General features: G+C 42.2%; 1 protein-coding gene across 1 annotated transcript; it reads right to left on the reverse strand.

Annotated features, from left to right (window-relative positions):
- Positions 1-3,761: 3,761 nt before the first annotated feature.
- On the reverse strand, positions 3,762-17,315 carry LOC5569800 (cuticle protein 2). The gene is made up of 2 exons (XM_021839374.1): positions 17,151-17,315; positions 3,762-4,391 (listed from the first exon to the last, which is right to left on the reverse strand). Exons 1-2 carry the CDS (start codon positions 17,160-17,162, stop codon positions 3,924-3,926), a joined length of 480 nt encoding a protein of 159 aa, XP_021695066.1. The 5' UTR covers positions 17,163-17,315; the 3' UTR covers positions 3,762-3,923.
- Positions 17,316-17,983: the final 668 nt, after the last annotated feature.

Below are 17,983 nucleotides of genomic sequence, written 5' to 3' on the forward strand. Positions count from 1 at the left end.
AAGCTTGTGAGGAGAAGCTTCCAAGCTTCTGAGGAGAAGCTTCCAAGCTTCTGAGAAGAAGCTTCCAAGGTTCTGAGAAGAAGCTTCCAAGCTTCTGAGAAGAAGCTTCCAAGCTTCTGAGAAGAAGCTTCCAAGCTTCTGAGAAGAAGCTTCCAAGCTTCTGAGAAGAAGCTTCCAAGCTTCTGAGAAGAAGCTTCCAAGCTTCTGAGAAGAAGCTTCCAAGCTTCTGAGGAGAAGCTTCCAAGCTTCTGAGAAGAAGCTTCCAAGCTTCTGAGAAGAAGCTTCCAAGCTTCTGAGGAGAAGCTTCCAAGCTTCTAAGGAGAAGCTTCCAAGCTTCTGAGGAGAAGCTTCCAAGCTTTGAGGAGAAGCTTCCAAGCTTCTGAGGAGAAGCTTCCAAGCTTCTGAGGAGAAGCTTCCAAGCTTCTGAGGAGAAGCTTCCAAGCTTCTGAGGAGAAGCTTCCAAGCTTCTGAGGAGAAGCTTCCAAGCTTCTGAGGAGAAGCTTCCAAGCTTCTGAGGAGAAGCTTCCAAGCTTCTGAGGAGAAGCTTCCAAGCTTCTGAGGAGAAGCTTCCAAGCTTCTGAGGAGAAGCTTCCAAGCTTCTGAGGAGAAGCTTCCAAGCTTCTGAGGAGAAGCTTTCAAGCTTCTGAGGAGAAGCTTCCAAGCTTCTGAGGAGAAGCTTCCAAGCTTCTGAGGAGAAGCTTCCAAGCTTCTGAGGAGAAGCTTCCAAGCTTCTGAGGAGAAGCTTCCAAGCTTCTGAGGAGAAGCTTCCAAGCTTCTGAGGAGAAGCTTCCAAGCTTCTGAGGAGAAGCTTCCAAGCTTCTGGGGAGAAGCTTTCAAGCTTCTGAGGAGAAGCTTCCAAGCTTCTGAGGAGAAGCTTCCAAGCTTCTGAGGAGAAGCTTCCAAGCTTATGAGGAGAAGCTTCCAAGCTTCTGAGGAGAAGCTTCCAAGCTTTTGAGGAGAAGCTCCCAAGCTTCTGAGGAGAAGCTTCCAAGCTTCTGAAAAGAAGCTTCTACAGGGTGTTCCCTGCTTTCGGGCATTTTCAGGTTGATGCCTTTACGAATTCATTCACGGTTTCTCTGGTCAATGAAGCGCTCTTGCAGTTCTTCCAAACATTTCATGAGTTATTAAAACAAAAAATCCATAAATTCTTCCAAATTTATTTGAAAGTTACACACAAGCAAATACTGCAGTGTTTATTCCGATCAATAATATACAAATTTATTGCGGGACTGCGTTCGACATTTTTCTAGAAAATCTCTCACAAGCATCTAGAGGATGTCATCCAAAAATTCGACCGTTTATTTCTAAATAAACAAGATAGCAATTTATCTACCAAATCTACCATGACTTTCTCAAGAGTTAAGGAGTTTTATCAAAGATCCTTTCAAGAGTCTTTCAGGAATTATTGTTGATGTTTTATCAAAGATTACTACAGGATGCATTTCAGAACTACCTTTCGGATTTTTAGAGAATTTTCCCTAACAGTTCCTACAAAAAATCCTTGACAATCCCTGAAGACATTCCTGAATAAATTCTTTGAGTGATTCCTTACTAATGAATAGAAAATTTCTCGGTGAATTTCTAAAAAAACTTCCTGAAGACATTTTGATAAGCATCTCTGGAGTAATTTCTAAAAGCATCCTTAGAGAAATTTCTGGTTGAAATCTTAGAAGAATCCTGAACGACGATTGGTGGAAATCTTCAGAACACAGTGATGGTATCACTGGAGAAATTGCTTAATTAACTTCAATTTTAAATATGGGCCATAATTTGAATCTTGACACTTTCGATCATGTTTGACGTTAATTTGGTCGACAAAAACGCCACAAGGATTAGGCATTGTTTTTGGACTTCAAACAACGAAAAGCATTCAAAAATTGTGTAAACATGTGTTTTTGGCGTTTGATACTAAAATTGGGACAGGGCTTTAGGACCCTATTGAAGTGATTGATGTGTTTCTTCTATCATATGTTCCAAAAAGTATTATAAAATAATATTTCAAGATGTTTGCATGATAGCGTAAGTAAATTCGATATTTGAAGACATGGAGCATATCATAGTTTTTACACATCACATCGAAAAATGCAAGCAATGCTAACTTTGGACATAAGGGGTCATGCACAAATTACGTCACGCTCCTAGGGGGGGAGGGGGTCAAGCTAAGCGTGACAAGCCTTACAAAATTTTTGGAGGACTCATACAAAATATGTGACAAAGGGGGGGGGGTTCAAAAAGTTAAAATTTAGCGTGACATAATTTGTGTACCATCCCTAAACTGTTGTACTATTTTTGAGACACTGACGTCCCATGGTACAATACTTCAGAAATCAAATAAACCGATAATTCATTGAAAATCAAATCTGCTTGCCAAAAAAAAGTTGACTGATTGATGAATACCATTAAAGGCCGAACACATAATTTTGGCCACGGTTCACATAAAATTACCCCTGCGTGCGCCGTCTTTTGCATGCCTCGCGCTTTCCATCGATGGTCACCAGCAGTGCACGTGCCCTTGCTGACGATGATTGACCAGACCATGTGGAAAACTCCTGTGACGCAAAGAGTCGAAATTGCGATCGTTTGGCGATGGAAGTCGATCAAACAAATTACATTGCAAAATTGTTTGCGGAGCTTATGTACATTTAAAGGGTGTCAATGTGCACGATTAATTAAACTTTTCCATCTCAGGAGGCTTTGTAGCGAAGCAATTTGTCATGTATGGCAGATCTGACACTTTGTTTCATTATGAGCAAATGAGTATGGTTTATGGTTAGTATGGTTTCGGAGTGAATTTTGATTGAGACAGACCCACTTTTTCTGATCCCTTTTTCTGGATGTCGTGTCATCAACTTTGATAAAAAATACACCTCACCAAATGTTTGTTTTTATAAACCTTTTCAAAGTGAATTGCATGTATATAAACATATCTCAGCTATAATACAAAGTAAAAATTACAAAATTCGAGTGAGAGTTTCCGTTGGATTGGTTCACCTCATCGTCTACCTACTACACATTCAATTCGCGTTGGATTTCAATTGGATTTTTCTTGTTCTTCTTCGTTTTCTTCTGGTTGTGGAAGCTAGTCCCGCACCACGGCGCACCCTAGTTTGGTGTTAAAATCATGATTTAAAAAAAATGGGCATCCAGATGTTTGGAAATCTGCTAACTATGACCAGAGAATGTGGAGCCCCTGTGCGGATTCGGTGCGCCGCCTGCTGTCACAGATAGATGGCGCGCGTTACCATTGGCAACCGGTGCGGGAAAACTCTTCGCCTGCTTGGACAGCGATACGCACTCAATAGGGTTCTAAAAATACTTGCCGATTGTGACTCGATTCGATCCGACTCGCTACGGTGACTATTACCACAGAGAACAGACGTTCATCTTTTCTCGTTAGCGTGTGTAAAGCATTGTACTGGTCATTTCAAAGTATGTCGTTATGCTCCTGTTACGGGGCACTGTCGTCAAATTGAGAACGCTACAAATTTGCCGCTTTTTACACTTTGGCGCTAGTGTCGATAACAAAAATTGCCACTTGTCGCTAGCGTTGCTTTGTGTGCTACTGCATTTTGATGTTCACTAGTGACATCGTGTTGTCGAAACAAGTTTGTATGTCGGGCTGTCTGCGTTGGCGGCGCTGGTGTTTGATTCGAACCTTTACACATGGTTCAGATGAAATTTTGTTTCAGCCTCCATGTCTGTTCTCTGTGCTATTACTTGCTGCACGATCTACGTGTGGCTTCCGAAGCGTTTGAAATAGATTTGTTTTTTTTTTATACAAAAGATTCACGAAGGGATTACAGGGTGGGGAGGAGGGAATGACTTCTTGAGTATTTGACTTGCTCGTTCAATTAAAAATCTAATATCTAGCTAATTTCAACAGAGGTTGTTTGGCAGTTTGGGGGGCCTTGGGCGAGCGTGGTTTAGTGATAGTTGTCGTATTCGGGCTTGTAGGAACCGTCATCCTCGTAGTGAGCCGAAGCTCCCCAATGAGCTCCGGAGCCAGCGGCGTGCAGGGCTGCGAGATGGGCGGCCTTGGCGTGCTGAACTTCGGGGGTTTCAACTGGGACTCCGTTGTGGATGACTGGAATGTGCTGAGGTCCGTGCCAGGCTCCGGCTCCGTGCCAGGCCGGGGCAGCATGCCAAGCCGGAACGGCTACCGGTGCGACTGGGTGTCCGGCACGGGCGGCGGCATGGGCGGCGAAGTGCTGGGCCTTGGCGTGCTGGACTTCGGGGGTGTCGATCGGGCCGGCACCGACTAGACCGCGGGCCTTCTGGTGGGCGGCAAAGTGTTCGGCCTTGGCGGCGGCGACCTCGGGGGTGTCAGCCGGGACGTAGTGCCAGTAGGAGGCAGACGCAGCGGAAGCCAGCAGCAGAACGGATCCTACGATCTGGGTGCGATGAAGAAATGGAAGAGGTCTTGAGTTTTTGGGGAACAAAGGTTTTGAGATGGTCGTTCGTGGTGTTAAACGATTTAGAAGTGGTTGATGATTGTGGAGTCTCTGGACGATCTCTCCGTCTTCGCAATTGCGCTGAACACTTTCGGTTGAGAATAGCATACGGTACTGACGCCCGCCATGCAATTTCACTATTGATGAAAGGAAATGCTTCGAGGACGGAGGAGAGCTCATGACAGCCGGACTGCTCTAGAATCTTCGAAGCGACCATCAGTGCGAGCTGATTAGAAGGAGGAAGCAGCACTACGGCGAACACCTGAACGGCGTCGAGCACCGGGATAGCAGTAGGGCTATGTTCCGACTACCAACTCAAGCGTGGACTGTCCTAAAAATAAGACAATAGCCCCGAACGCACAGCGTCCTATAAACAGTACAGTTCATGAAGCGGCAATATCTTGAAGGATAAATCGGCAGAGTTGATTAGCTAGTTAGAAGTCATACGTTTAGAGAATCATAAGCTCAGGACTGCTTTTCAGTTCGATGATCAGAGATACAGCTACTATATTAATCAAGGGTGATTAGCTAAATAAGCTCCAGAAGAATCATAAGTTTTGAAATTCAGGACGTTTGCAGAACGATTTCGGATTGCTCCTAGCATGCTTTCTGGATGACTCAATAAATCATTTTAGGTTGATACCAACAGGATCATTGCAAGATGCTTCCAGCATCTGGAAGCTTCCAGGATGGATACATGAAGCATCCATAAAAGGATTTATGAACTTTGTTTTATGAAGAGGTTCTTGAAGCGTGTTGGAGGAATCCCAGAAGAATCCCTTAAGAAGTGCTGGAGAGTCCGGAAGGATCCCAGAAGAAGTCATGAGGAATCCTACAGAGAGTCCAGAATAGTCCCAGAGTAAGTCTGGAAGAATCCTAGCAGGGGTTTGGAAGAACTCAAGAGGAAGTTGGGAAGATTCGCAGAGGCAATCAGGAGGAAACCAAGCGGTACTGAAGAAGAAACCTAGAGAGCTTTCGGCAAAATACCACTGGGAGCTCGGAAGAATCCCAGAGGCAACTCAAAAGACTCTCAGAGAAAATCCGGAAGTACTCCAGAGGTCGTCCGGAAGAAATTGATAAGGAGTTTGGGAACATCACGGTATAAGTTCGGGAACATTCCAGAGGAAATCCGGAAGAGTCTCAGAAGGAGTTCGTAAGGATCCCAAAAGGAGTCAAGGAGAATCCCAGAGAGAGTATGAAGAGATCCCAAAAGCAGTTCGGAAAAACCCTGCAATCATCAGAAGACTCTTGACAGATTCCCGGAGAATTCCAGATGTAGTCCGGAAGAATATTAGAGAGATTGTGGAGAATCCTAGAAAAAGTCCGTAGGAATCCTCAGAGAGAATCTGGAAGAAGCCGAGAAGAAATCAAGCAGATTTCTACAGGAGGTTTGCCAGACGGCAAAACAAAAGTGCTAGAGAATCCCTGAGAAAGTCCAAAAGAGCGCAAGAAGGAGTCGGGAAGAGCTCCAGAGAGAGCCAGGAAGGGTGGATCTCCAGAAGATACCTAGAGGGCATTTGAAAAAAAAAAACAAGTACAAGAATAGCAGAGGCAGTTTGAAATACTTCCAAAAATAACCCGGAAGTATCCCAGAGGTATTCCGGAAAAAATGAGACAGAGTTCTTTAGTAACTCGGTAGGAGGTCCAGGAGCATCCCTGAGGGAGTCCGTAAAAATCCCAGAGGGAGTCCGGGATAATCCCAGCAGTAACCTGATAAATCTAATACTAAATCCGGAAGAAGCCCAGAAGAAGTCCAGAAGAATCTCAAAGGCAGTGTGGAAGAATCCGAGAGGTAATCCGGATGAATCTTAGAGATATTCTGGAATAATCTCAGATGAAGTGTATAGGAATCTCAGAGAGAGTCCGGGAAAATCCTTAAAAAAAGTCCGGAGGCATCTTAGAGATAATCTGGAAGAAGCCCACAAAAAATCCGGCGAATACCTACAGGAGGTTTGCAAGAAGCCAAGACAGAAGTGCTCGGGAATCCCTGAGAAAATCCAAAATAATGCAAGAAGGAGTCCGGAAGAACCCCAGAGGGAGCCAGGAAGACACCAAGCGGAACTCCAGAAGATACCTAGAGGGCATTCGGAAAAGGACCAAATACAAGAATCGCAGAGGCGGTTCAAAATACTTCCAGAGTAAACCCGGAAGTATCCCAGAGATATTCCTAAAGAAATTAAGAGAGATCGGTAAAAACCCGGCAGGGAGTCCGGGAGCACCCGAAATGGAATCGAGTCTCAGAGGAGTCCGGGAGAATCCCAGCGGTAAACCGAAGAAACTTAGACTGATTCCGGAAGAAGCCAAGAAAAGTCCGGAATCAGTCCACAAGAATCCCAAAAGGAGTCTGGAAGAATCTCATATGTAGTCCCAAAGAATATTAGAGAGTTTCTGGAATAATCCCAGATGGAATGTAGAGGAACCACAAAGAGAGTCCGGGATATCCTAGGAAGAGTCACGAAATATCTTAGTGAGAGTCTGGAAGAAGCCCTGAGGAAATTCGGAAGAGTCCTAGAGAAGGTCTGCAAGAAGCCAAGACAGATGTGCTAGAGAATCCCTGAGAAAGTCCAAAATAAAGCAAGAAGGAGTGCGGAAGAATTCTAGAGGGAGCCAGAACGATCTCAAGCGGAACTTCAGAACAAACTTAGAGGGCATTCGGAAAAGTACCAAGTACAGGAATCCAAGAGGCAGCTCGAAATATTTCCAGAGAAAACCCGGAAGTTTCTCAGAGGCATTCCAAAAGAAATTAAGAGAGATAGTTCAATAAAATCCCGGCAGGAGTCCAGGAGCATCCCAGAGAAAGTCCACAAGAGTCTCAGAGGGAGTCCTTAAGAATCTCAACGGATGTCCAGCGGTAATCCGTAGAATCTTGGACTTAATCCGGAAGAATACCAGAGGGAGTCTGAAGGAATCCCAGATGTAGTCCGAAAAAAATCTCAGAGAGATTGTGGTAGAATCCCAGAAGAAGTGTGAAGGAATCACAGAGAGAGTCCGGGAGAATCCTAGAAAGAGTCCGGAGAAATCTTAGAGTGAGTCCGGAAAAGTCTAGAGGAAATCAAGAAGAGTCTCCTAGACGAGGTCTGCAAGAAGCCAAGACAGAAGCGCCGGAGAATCCCTGAGAAAGCCCAAAAGAATGCCGGAAGAAGTCCGGAAGGAGAATACCAGATGGAAAGCTGAAGAATAATAGAGAGAGTTTAGATGAATCTCATATAGAGTCCAGAAAAAAACTTCTTGAGTCTGGAAAAATCCAAGAAAGAGTGTTGAACAATCCCAGCTAGATGAAGTCCGGGAGAATCCCAGAGGGAGTCCGGAAGTAGCCCAGAGGAAATCCGGAAGAATTTCAGAAATCCCAAGGAATCTTAGACCTCCGAAAAAAATCCCAGAGGGAAGCTGGGAGAATCACACAGAGATTCCAAAGAATTTGGATTCCGAAAGAACCCAGCTGAAATCCAGAACATTCCAAGAAAGAGTCTGGAAGAATCCCAGATGGTGTATGGAAGAATCTCAAAGGGAGTCCGGGAGAATCCTAGAGCGAATCTGGGAAAAGCCCAGAGGATATCTGGACGGTCTGTACAGCGGTCTTTATGAAAGTCTCCACAGATATCTCATATGAAGTCCGGAAAAATTCCAAAAGGAAATCCGAGAGAACCTTAAAGGGTGTTCGGAAGAATCGCAGAGAGAGAGAGAGAGTCCAGAAAAATCTTGGGGCCTCCAGAAATGTAATCTAAGTTATTGAGGTTGTTACGCCTGTCTGTACAGCGGTCTTCAAAGAAATCTTCGCAGATATTCTGAAGTGGTTTGGATGATGTAAGTCCTCCAAAAATCTCAAAAACTTAGACATTATGATGAACAAGGATAAAATATTGTAAACTGGTCAAACAATGACAACAGGTTTTGCTCTCCACTGGAGTCCGCAACGGAGGTCTCCACAAAAGTCTCCACAGAGATATTCACAAAAGTCTCTTATGGAAAATTGGCCTTATGATAGACCAGCAACATCAGTTATCGTCTGAAGTCCAGAAGAATACCAGAGGGAGTCTCAAAGAATCCCAGATGTAGTCCGAAAAAAATCTCAGAGAGATTGTGGAAGAATCCCAGATGAAGTGTGAAGGAATCACAGAGAGAGTCTACGAGAATCCTAGAAGGAGTCTGGAGAAATCTTAGAGTGAGTCCGGAAAAGTCTAGAGGCAATATGGAAGAGTCCAAAAGAGAAGAAGTCAAAACAGAAATGCTGGAGAATACCTGAGAAAGCCCAAAAGAATTACGGAAGGAGTCCGGAAGAATCCCAGAGGAAAGCCAGGAAGGATACCAGATGGAAAGCTGAAGAATCATAGAGAAAGTTTAGATGAATCTCATATGGAGTCCAGAAGAATCCCCCAGAAGAAAATTCGGGAGTCTGGATAAATCCAAGAAGAAGTGTTGAACAACCCCAGCTAGATGAAGTCCGGGAGAATCCCAGAGGGAGTCCGGAAGTAGCCCAGAGGAAATCCGGAGTATGGATGGAGATGGAGTGATGCTGCAGATGCCTGCAATACAGAAGTCTCCACAAATATCGTCACGAAGGTTTCTACAATGGTATCAAACGAAGGTTTGTTAGAGATCTTGGATGCTCAAAGGCCTCTACAGACTCCACTTTAAAAGAGCTTTATGATCCTCCATTTAGGTTTAACCATATGGTCTCCACAAAATGTTCATAGAGATCTACACAAAAGCTTCCACCGAGGCATCTACAAAGGCCGCCCCCACAGAGATCTTTATAGAAGATTCCACAAAGATTTACACTGAAATTTCTTCAGGATGGTATTCGCAAAAGTCTTCACAGAGGTCTGCACAGACGCCTGCAATACAGCAGTCTCCACAGATATCGTCACGAAGGTTTCTACAATGGTGTTAAACGAGCGTTTGTCAGAGATCTTGGATGCTCAAACGCCTCTGAAGACTCCACTGTCAAATGGCTTTATGATCCACCATTTAGGTTTAACCATTTGGTCTCCACAAAATTTTCATGGAGGTCTCCACAGAAGTTTCCACCGAGACATCTACAAAGGCCGCCCCAACAGAGATCTGTACAGAAAGTTCTACGAAAATCTACACTGAAATATCTTGAGGATGGTATTCGCAAAGGTCTCCACAGAGGTCTGCGCAGATGCCTGCAATACAGAAGTCTCCACAGATATCGTCACGAAGGTTTCTACAATGGTATCAAACGAAGGTTTGTCAGAGATCTTGGATGCTCAAAGGTCTCTTAAGACTCCACTTTAAAAGGGCTTTATGATCCACCATTTAGGTTTAACCATTTGGTCTCCATAAAATTTCTATAGAGGTCTACACAAAAGCTTAAGGTATTCGCAAAAGTCTGTGCAGATGCCTGCAATACAGACGTCTCCATAGATATCGTCACGAAGGTTTCTACAGTGGTCTTCAAAGAGGGCTTACCAGAGCTCCTGTATGTTCATGATACAGAGCCTTAACCCTACATAAAAGTAAGCGAGATATTGCTATTTTTTGGAGTCCTACTTGAACCGTATGGAAAATTGACCTTAGGATCTACCTACTTAAATAAGCCGCAGACCCTTAACCTTATTACCTTCCCGAAATCTCTACAGAGATCTCCACGGAGGCACCTCATAATGCTCTTCACTCATAAATAAAAATAGTCACAGAATTACTAAAGTTTATGCATTAATGACCATTTTCTATCTGCCATTCTCTCATTCTACCGTGAATTTCTACACCAAATGTCATTTCGCCTGGGTTGGCGTTGCTTCAACCCAGGTGAAGTGACAAATGGGAATAAAATTCCCTGCACAATGGAAGAGAGGCAGATAGAAAGCAGTCATAAATTATTAAAAATTAAGTAATTCTGTAACATCCCGTGTTTCTGAGTGCTGATAGAATAATCCTTAAATGGTCTCCAAAAAAGTCTCCACATAGGTCTTCCTCACAGCCGTTTTCCCAGGCAAAGCAAGCTCTCAGTTAATAAATAACAATGAAAGTGCTATCCATTTTTTACGCTAGCCTGCCATAAAATTTGAATTACCCTTGTTTGACATTTCTTTCACACACTATAAATGTTTATGGCTTGGTCGAAGCAAGCTTAGTGGTGAAGAAAATTAGTTATTTTGACAACGACGGTTTGACGCATTCCATCTCACTTGTAAAGAGAGTATACGTTTATTTCTAATATTTAATTGTATTTTCCTTAGATATTTCTCAGGACCCAGTCTGTGCGGTCTCTGGCTGGGATTGATTTATCTGTACCTATAGGTATTCCCTCCTCTGTTACTTGAGTCCATATGGGGTCTGACTAAATTAATAATAATAATAAATATAAACAAATTCTTCTTCAATTCATGTTTATAAAAACAAAACAACAATGTATTGGTCTTAAGATTCCTCCAATATTTCTTCGAAATATTTCTTACCAGATAATACGTATTAAAAATTTCCATCTAAATTTCCTTCTCCAGGGATTCCTCCAGGAATTCTTCCATGGATACCTCCAAGCATTCATACAGAAATTCTTCAAGTAATTACTCCAGAAATGTAATATTAATATGCCCAGGAGTGTTTTCCGAATCCTCACCAGGGATTCCTTCATAAATTCTTTCAAAAATCTAATTTCAAGTTCCCACAGAATTTCCTCTTGAGGATTTTTCAGTTATTCATCTAGGGATTCTTCCACTTGTTACACTTATTCCTGAAGAAACACTTGGAGGAATCCCTGAAAAAAATCCTGGTGAAATCCCTGAAGGAGCTCCTAGAGAAAACTCTGAAAAATCTTTAGGAAGAATGCTAAGAGGAATCCTTGAACTCCTGGAGGTATTCCTGTAATAATTCCTGAAGAAACTTTAGGAGGAATCCCTGAAGGAACTCCTAGGAAAACTCTTGGAGGATTCCATGAAGTAAAATCTCTGGAGGAATCCTTTAAGGGATACAAAGAAGAATTCCTGGAAGAATTCCTTTAAGAATCTCTCGAGAAACTCTTGGAGAAATCACTGGAGAAGCTCCTGAAGGAAAATAACCCTGAAGGAATTCCCGAAGGAACTTCTGGAGCAATATTTGGTATAATATTTAAAAGAGTATCTGGGAAAACTCCCAGATAGCCGTAGCGGTAAACGCGCAGCTATTCAGCATGACCATGCTGAGGGTCGTGGGTTCGAATCCCGCTGGTCGAGGATCTTTTTCGTAAAGGAAATTTTCTCGACTCCCAGGGCATAGCATATCTTCGTACCTGCCACACGATATACACATGCAAAAATGGTCAATCGGCAAAGAAAGCTCTCAGTTAATAACTGTGGAAGTGCTCATAAGAACACTAATCTGAGAAGCAGGCTTTGTCCCAGTTGGGACGTAACGCCAGAAAGAAGAAGAAGAAGAAGAAGGGAAAACTCCTGGAGGGATTTCCGCAGAACCTCCTGGAGGAATTCCTGAACGAACTCCAGGAGGAATTCCTGAAGGATCTCTTAGAGAAATTCCTGAAAGAATTTCCGGAGGTATTACTGAAGAAACTCCAGGGCGAAATCTTGGAGATACTCCTGGACGAATTCCTGAAAGAACTCTTGAAAAAAATCCTGGTAGAACTTCTCAGGGAATTTCTAGAGAAACTGGATGAATTCCTGGAGATACTCCTGGAAGAGTTCCTGAAGACACTCATGGAAGGAATCCTGAATTTATTTTTGTAGGAACTCTTGGAGGTATTGCCGGAGGAACAACAAGAGGAATTCCTAAAAGAACTCGTGAAGCAACTTCTGGAGTAATTCCTGAAGGAACTTCTGAAAAAAAGTCCTGAAGAATTCCTGGAAGAATTTCTGAAAGAACTTCTGATGGAATTCCTGGAAGAAGTCCTAAAGGTATTCCGGAAGGAACTCCTGGTGGAAGTCCTGAGAAAACTCCTGGAGGGTATTTCTGTAGAAACTCTTGGAAGAATTCCTGAAGGAACTGCTGGAAGCATTCCTCAAGGAATTCCTAAAGCAAATCCTGGAGCAACTTTCATTCCTGAATGAAATCCTAGAGGAATATTCGGAGGAATTCCTGGAGGAACTACAGGAGTAATCCCAGGAGAAACTCTTGGAGGGACTTCTGGAGGTATAACTGAAGGAACTCCTGGATGAATTCTTGGAGACACTCCTGGAGGGATTCATGAGAGAACTCTTGGAAGAATTCCTGAAAGAATTTCTGAAAGAATCCGTGCAGGATCTTCTGAAAGAATTCCTTTAGGAACTCCTAGAGAAATTCTTGGACATACTCCTGTAGGAAGTCTTGGTAAAATTCCTGAGCGAACTCCTGAAACCCTGTAGAAATCTTGAAAGATCTCGTGAAGGAGTTTCTGAATGAACTCTTAAAGAAATTCCTGAAGATACTCCTGGGGGATTTTCCTGAAGGAACTTCTGAAGGAATCCCTGAAGAAATTCCTGGAGGTATTCTTAAAATAACTCCTGAAGAATTATTGGAGGACTTCCTGAAGGGTTTCAGGGATTGTGTTGTTCATAAATGGCCCTCTGTAAGTTTTTCAACTTCTATTCATTTCTCTCGTCACTCGCTTGCGATTCTATCCATCATATTCTTTCATTACTTTCCTTGCTCCCTTCCACTTTGAGCAGTATCGCATTCACCGAGAAAAGCCAATAAATGCCAATAATGATAAAGTCATGCGGTGATTAAACTTTGGAATGAAAATAACCCTGAAGGAATTCCCAAAGGAACTCCTGGAGGAATATTTGGAGTAACATTTGAAGGAATATCTGGAGGAACTCCTGGAGAAATTCCTGAAAGAACTCCTGGAAAAAATTCTGAAGAATTCCTGGAGGAATCCCTAGGAAGCTCTTGGGGGAATTCCTGAAGGGTTTCCTACAGGAACTTTTGGAGGAATTCCTGAAGGAACTCCTGATGGAATACGTGGAGCATGTCCTGAAGTAAATCATCGAAGATTTCCTGGAGTAAATCTTGAAGGAACTCCTTGAAGAAAAGGGCGATATTCAAAACTGGAAAGGCAATAGATGGCTCTTTTTCAGTAGTAGTTAAAACGAAATCCTGAAGCAAAGAAATAGAAGATGAACTAAAAACAAAAAGTTATCTATTCACATTACGCTTGATTTCTAATCACTACTTTTTCGATCCAGTTTCGTATTGCTAGTAATTTACGTTTTTAATTATTTTCCATGAGGGTCTCGCACCCTTCTCTTTCCAGCAAAAAGATCAAATGGGATTTTCTGTTTGTTGTTCTTATACGGAAACGGTTGCCATATGAAAACAATCCATATGTGTGCGTGTGCAGGGAAGAGAAAGGTGATAAACGTCAGATTGCCTTATACGTATTGACAGCTATAGGCCAGGAGAAGTGGTTCACCTAGAGTGAATTTATAGCAGAGAAAAAGTAGATTTTGTATGAAAATTGACAGGTAAATGAATGCCAAGTTCATGCACTTCTCCTGGCCTATTGACTACCATTCTTCCATGAGCCTCTGTACGTGCCATAAATTCATTTGTTCTTTTGACTTTTACTGTGCGCCGTATGTTGGTGCTGTCTCGCTCTCTCTCACGGTAGATTTGAAAACAGGGCGCACAGTAAAAGTCAAACGTTTTATAGCATGCATAGGCTCATGCGCTTGTGTTGGAAATTTGAGAAATTTGAGAATCTGGCGTAGCGCGATTTCGTATGATTTTAGGCAATCAATAATAAGGATCAATTCTCGCGTAACATTACTAAAGGACCTATCTAACATTGAGAGGCTCTCTTTGTTTACTTTCTCTTTCATTAATAACTGAGTCACATTAATCTCTTCTGTTGCGTTTTTTGTATGAAACGCTAGTCAAGGAAATTGACTTTCGATCTATAGTGAAAAATTTCCCAAAATCTTTAGTGTTCCACTGTTATAATCGAAAGAGAACGAGAGAGGAGAGAATCTCTCATTTGTACATAGGTCCTTTAGTAATGTTTCGCGAGAATTAGAAGTTTCCTGGTGTGAACGAGTTATCATACAATTTTCGGATAGTCGGACTTTTAGGTGTGGATTGTGTAAACTTACGAATGTGACAATTGAGCGCTCTTCTACGGAAGCAAGGCAATTTAATCAATTGACTATCGAGAAATTAAAGTTCAAAAATGTTGCTTGACCCGCTACTAACTGGAAGCTTTGCAAGGAAACCAGCAGGTTTCACTTTCTGAGCAATGAAATTATTTGAATTTTTAAGGTCCCTGGCAAGCAGCCGTGCGCTATATTCCGGGTTTTATTGCTATCTCACTCGTATTCGTGATAGAATTGACTAAGAAGTCCTGAGTATAATGTTATTTCTATTCACATTAACAGTATCGACTGCTAATCAAAAACAACAAATTCAATCAGTTTTCTTGACAATGAATGAAAATAATCGGCCTACAACCAGACTCCGGTGGTCATTCCGTCAATCATTGATGACTCAATAAATCTTGCTGAGAGTGTTTATTGTTTCTGGAACAAATCCTTAATTCAGTTTTTCAATTTGATAACTAGTAATCCTCTTTAATGCACCCAAAATAAAATAATTTTAACAAAATATACAAAAATAATGTATAAGATATGAAATTTCTTTAAAACACTTTCGTTTTGGTCTCCTAGAAACACGATCGTAAACATCAAAAGTTTTCCCCACTACAAAGGTTGCTGTGATCCAACTATTAAAAAAATATAATGTAGGCAAGAAATGTCAGAAAGGGGTGATTCAAATATTATGGCTTGCTAGCGTAAAAAGCTGGATTCGTCTCTGGTTCTAACGCTTTGTATAACATTGTTCGGATCTACCAGTAGCATCAGTGGCCTACTATTGTTTTACACATAAATCTCCACAAAGGCCTGCAAATTGCTTCCCATAGATCTATACAGAGCTTTCCGTGATAGTTTTCACGGAGGACAGATATATCCAAGGAGCTCTTCAAAGAGGTCTTCATAGAGGTTTTGCATAAAACTCTTCACAAAGTCTTGCTGTTCTAAGTTCTCCAAGGGCTTCATGATGCACAAGGTTAATAATTGATCAGCTGTAGTTAAAAAAAGTAATGTCATGATAGCACCATCTATGGACCAATGCACGAGTTCACCATTTGACGTTTGAACGGTGCCGTGTTATTTACGTGACCATGGCAACGAGTGAATTCGGCACCGCTCAAACGTCAAATTAGTGAACTCGTGCATCGGTCCATTCTGATTGAATATGAACCAATGCACGAGTTCACTTATTTGACGTTTGAGCGATGCCGAATTCACTCGTTGCCATGGTCACGTAAATGACACGGCACCGCTCAAACGTCAAATAGTGAACTCGTGCATTGGTCCATAGTTTGCCTTGATTATCATTGGCAAGCAGGAGTTAACAAGCAGTTTGAAATAACTTTGTGTCATATTTCGTGCGTAGTATCTGTGCCTCCCTCCCAGGGATCTACCAGTAGCATCGGTGGCCTGCTATGAGCCTCTGTACGTGCCATAAATTATTTTGTTCTTTTGACTTTTACTGTGCGCCGTGTGTTGGTGCTTTCTCCCTCTCTCTCACGGGCAACTTGAAAACAGGGCGCACAGTAAAAGTCAAACGTTTTATAGCATGCATAGGCTCATTGTTTTATTTATATTCCACGGACCTTTTACAATTTGAAGGTTCCAGTGAGGTTTACACAGAAATCTCCGCAAAGGCCTGCAAATAGCTTTCCATAGATCTCCACCGAAGTTTCCGTGATAGTTTTCACAGTGGACAGATATTTCCACGAAGCTCTCCAAAGAGGTCTACAAAGAGATCTCCAAAGAGGTCTTCACAGAGGTTTCCATAGAACTCTTAACAAAGTCTTGCTGTTCAAAGACCGCCAAGGGCCTCATGATCTACAAGGTTAATAATTGATCAGCTGTGGTTAAAAAAATGGCAAAGAACCCTAATACTTCGTACAGATAAACGCAATATTATGTTGAATTGTACCGAAGTTATAAATGCTCCAAAAACTTCATGGAGTGTAAGCCTTATGATCTACAAGCATCACCAGTAGTTGCCCATTGATAGTTTCTTAGTATGCCAAAGGCTTCTAACCATCAAAGTTCTCTAAAGTGATCTCCACAGATAGCAGAAATCTTGGATGTTCTAAGTCGTCCTAGAAACCCTCAAAAATGAGACTTTATGATCTTACAAAGTAATACAACTTAAGTGGTGGTCTCATGGTTTTCAAGCAAGACACTGACCCTTAACTCTCCATGCATGTTAACGAAATTTTGTATGGAGTAGTATCGATGTTCTATGTCCTCCAAAAACTCCATGGAATATTGACCTTAATATCTTCCAACATCATCGGATACTTATGTTTGATATTTAAATACGTCACAGACCCTCAAACGTTGGGTATTCACAAAATTATCACAAAGGTCTTTCCGAGGTCTCCACAGAGGTGCCCAAAGAGACCTTCACAGCCACGGCCATTACCAAGTGACTAAGGTAGGTCTCCGATATCATGACACTTTCCAGCTTTGACACTCAGCATCATTTCGCACACATGATTGAGATCGTCCATTATCCTAACACCAAAGCATTTCAACACGATCACAGTTAGTTGAAATCTGTTCAATTAGTCACAGCCTCCTTCGATCGCATTACTCCGAACATTCACTATCCCATTAATCTTCACATCTTCCACTACTCGTCAATCACCAACTTCACAGAGAATTTCACAGCAGCGTGAGGGGAACTACTTACGAAAGCTTTCATTTTCGCTAAAATCTTCCGGTTGTTTCGAAAACAGAACAAACAAAAAGTTACACTTGCTCCTTATCGGTTCGCTATTGAGTGCGCTTTTGAAACCTCCTCGAACGGTTGTTCCGTACCTAGGACTGTTTGCAAACTGTGCCGAAACAATGCCAAGGGACACGGTTTTATACTAGCGGGCATCTTTCCGCCGCAGCTCAAGAACAAACCGCCCGTCCAACAAAGGCCCACGCCGCCACCGACCGACCGGCCTAAGATTACTTACCTAGTTGCGATCAAGCAACGACTCGGACGGAAAACTGTAACACCCATACAGGCAGACGTCGAATGGTAGGTCCGCAGTGATGAGGCTGGCTAGGCGATGGCTGCTGGAGGCGGTGGCGGTGGCGGCGACGTCACATGCGTCTCCATCCATCCATCCAATCTCCAATTTAGTATACATATATTTATTTGCAGAGCAAAAACAGAAACAATCTACGGTGGACAGGCGGTGATATTAGGGGTATTCGATATGTACAGCTACGTACAAAACAATAAGACCACCTCAGCAACAAAAAAAGTTCAACTCACAGTATTTTGTGGTTTTCTATTGAACAATTAATAGGTTTTGTTACAATCCTTCCATGTTATGGCCCTTTTTATTAATCAACAAATTAAAAAAAAATATCAGTTTTAAAGCAACTGAAATACCGTTTGTTGGTAGAGTACCTAAGGGCACTAAAAATGTCTAGTCAGTAAAAAAACCATTGTCAACACATAAAATAATAATTAAATTATAAAATAGACCATTTTCATTAGTCATTCATGATTCTCCATCAAGAATG

This window comes from Aedes aegypti, chromosome 1 (assembly GCF_002204515.2).
Source record: "Aedes aegypti strain LVP_AGWG chromosome 1, AaegL5.0 Primary Assembly, whole genome shotgun sequence".
NCBI classification, from domain to species: domain Eukaryota; kingdom Metazoa; phylum Arthropoda; class Insecta; order Diptera; family Culicidae; genus Aedes; species Aedes aegypti.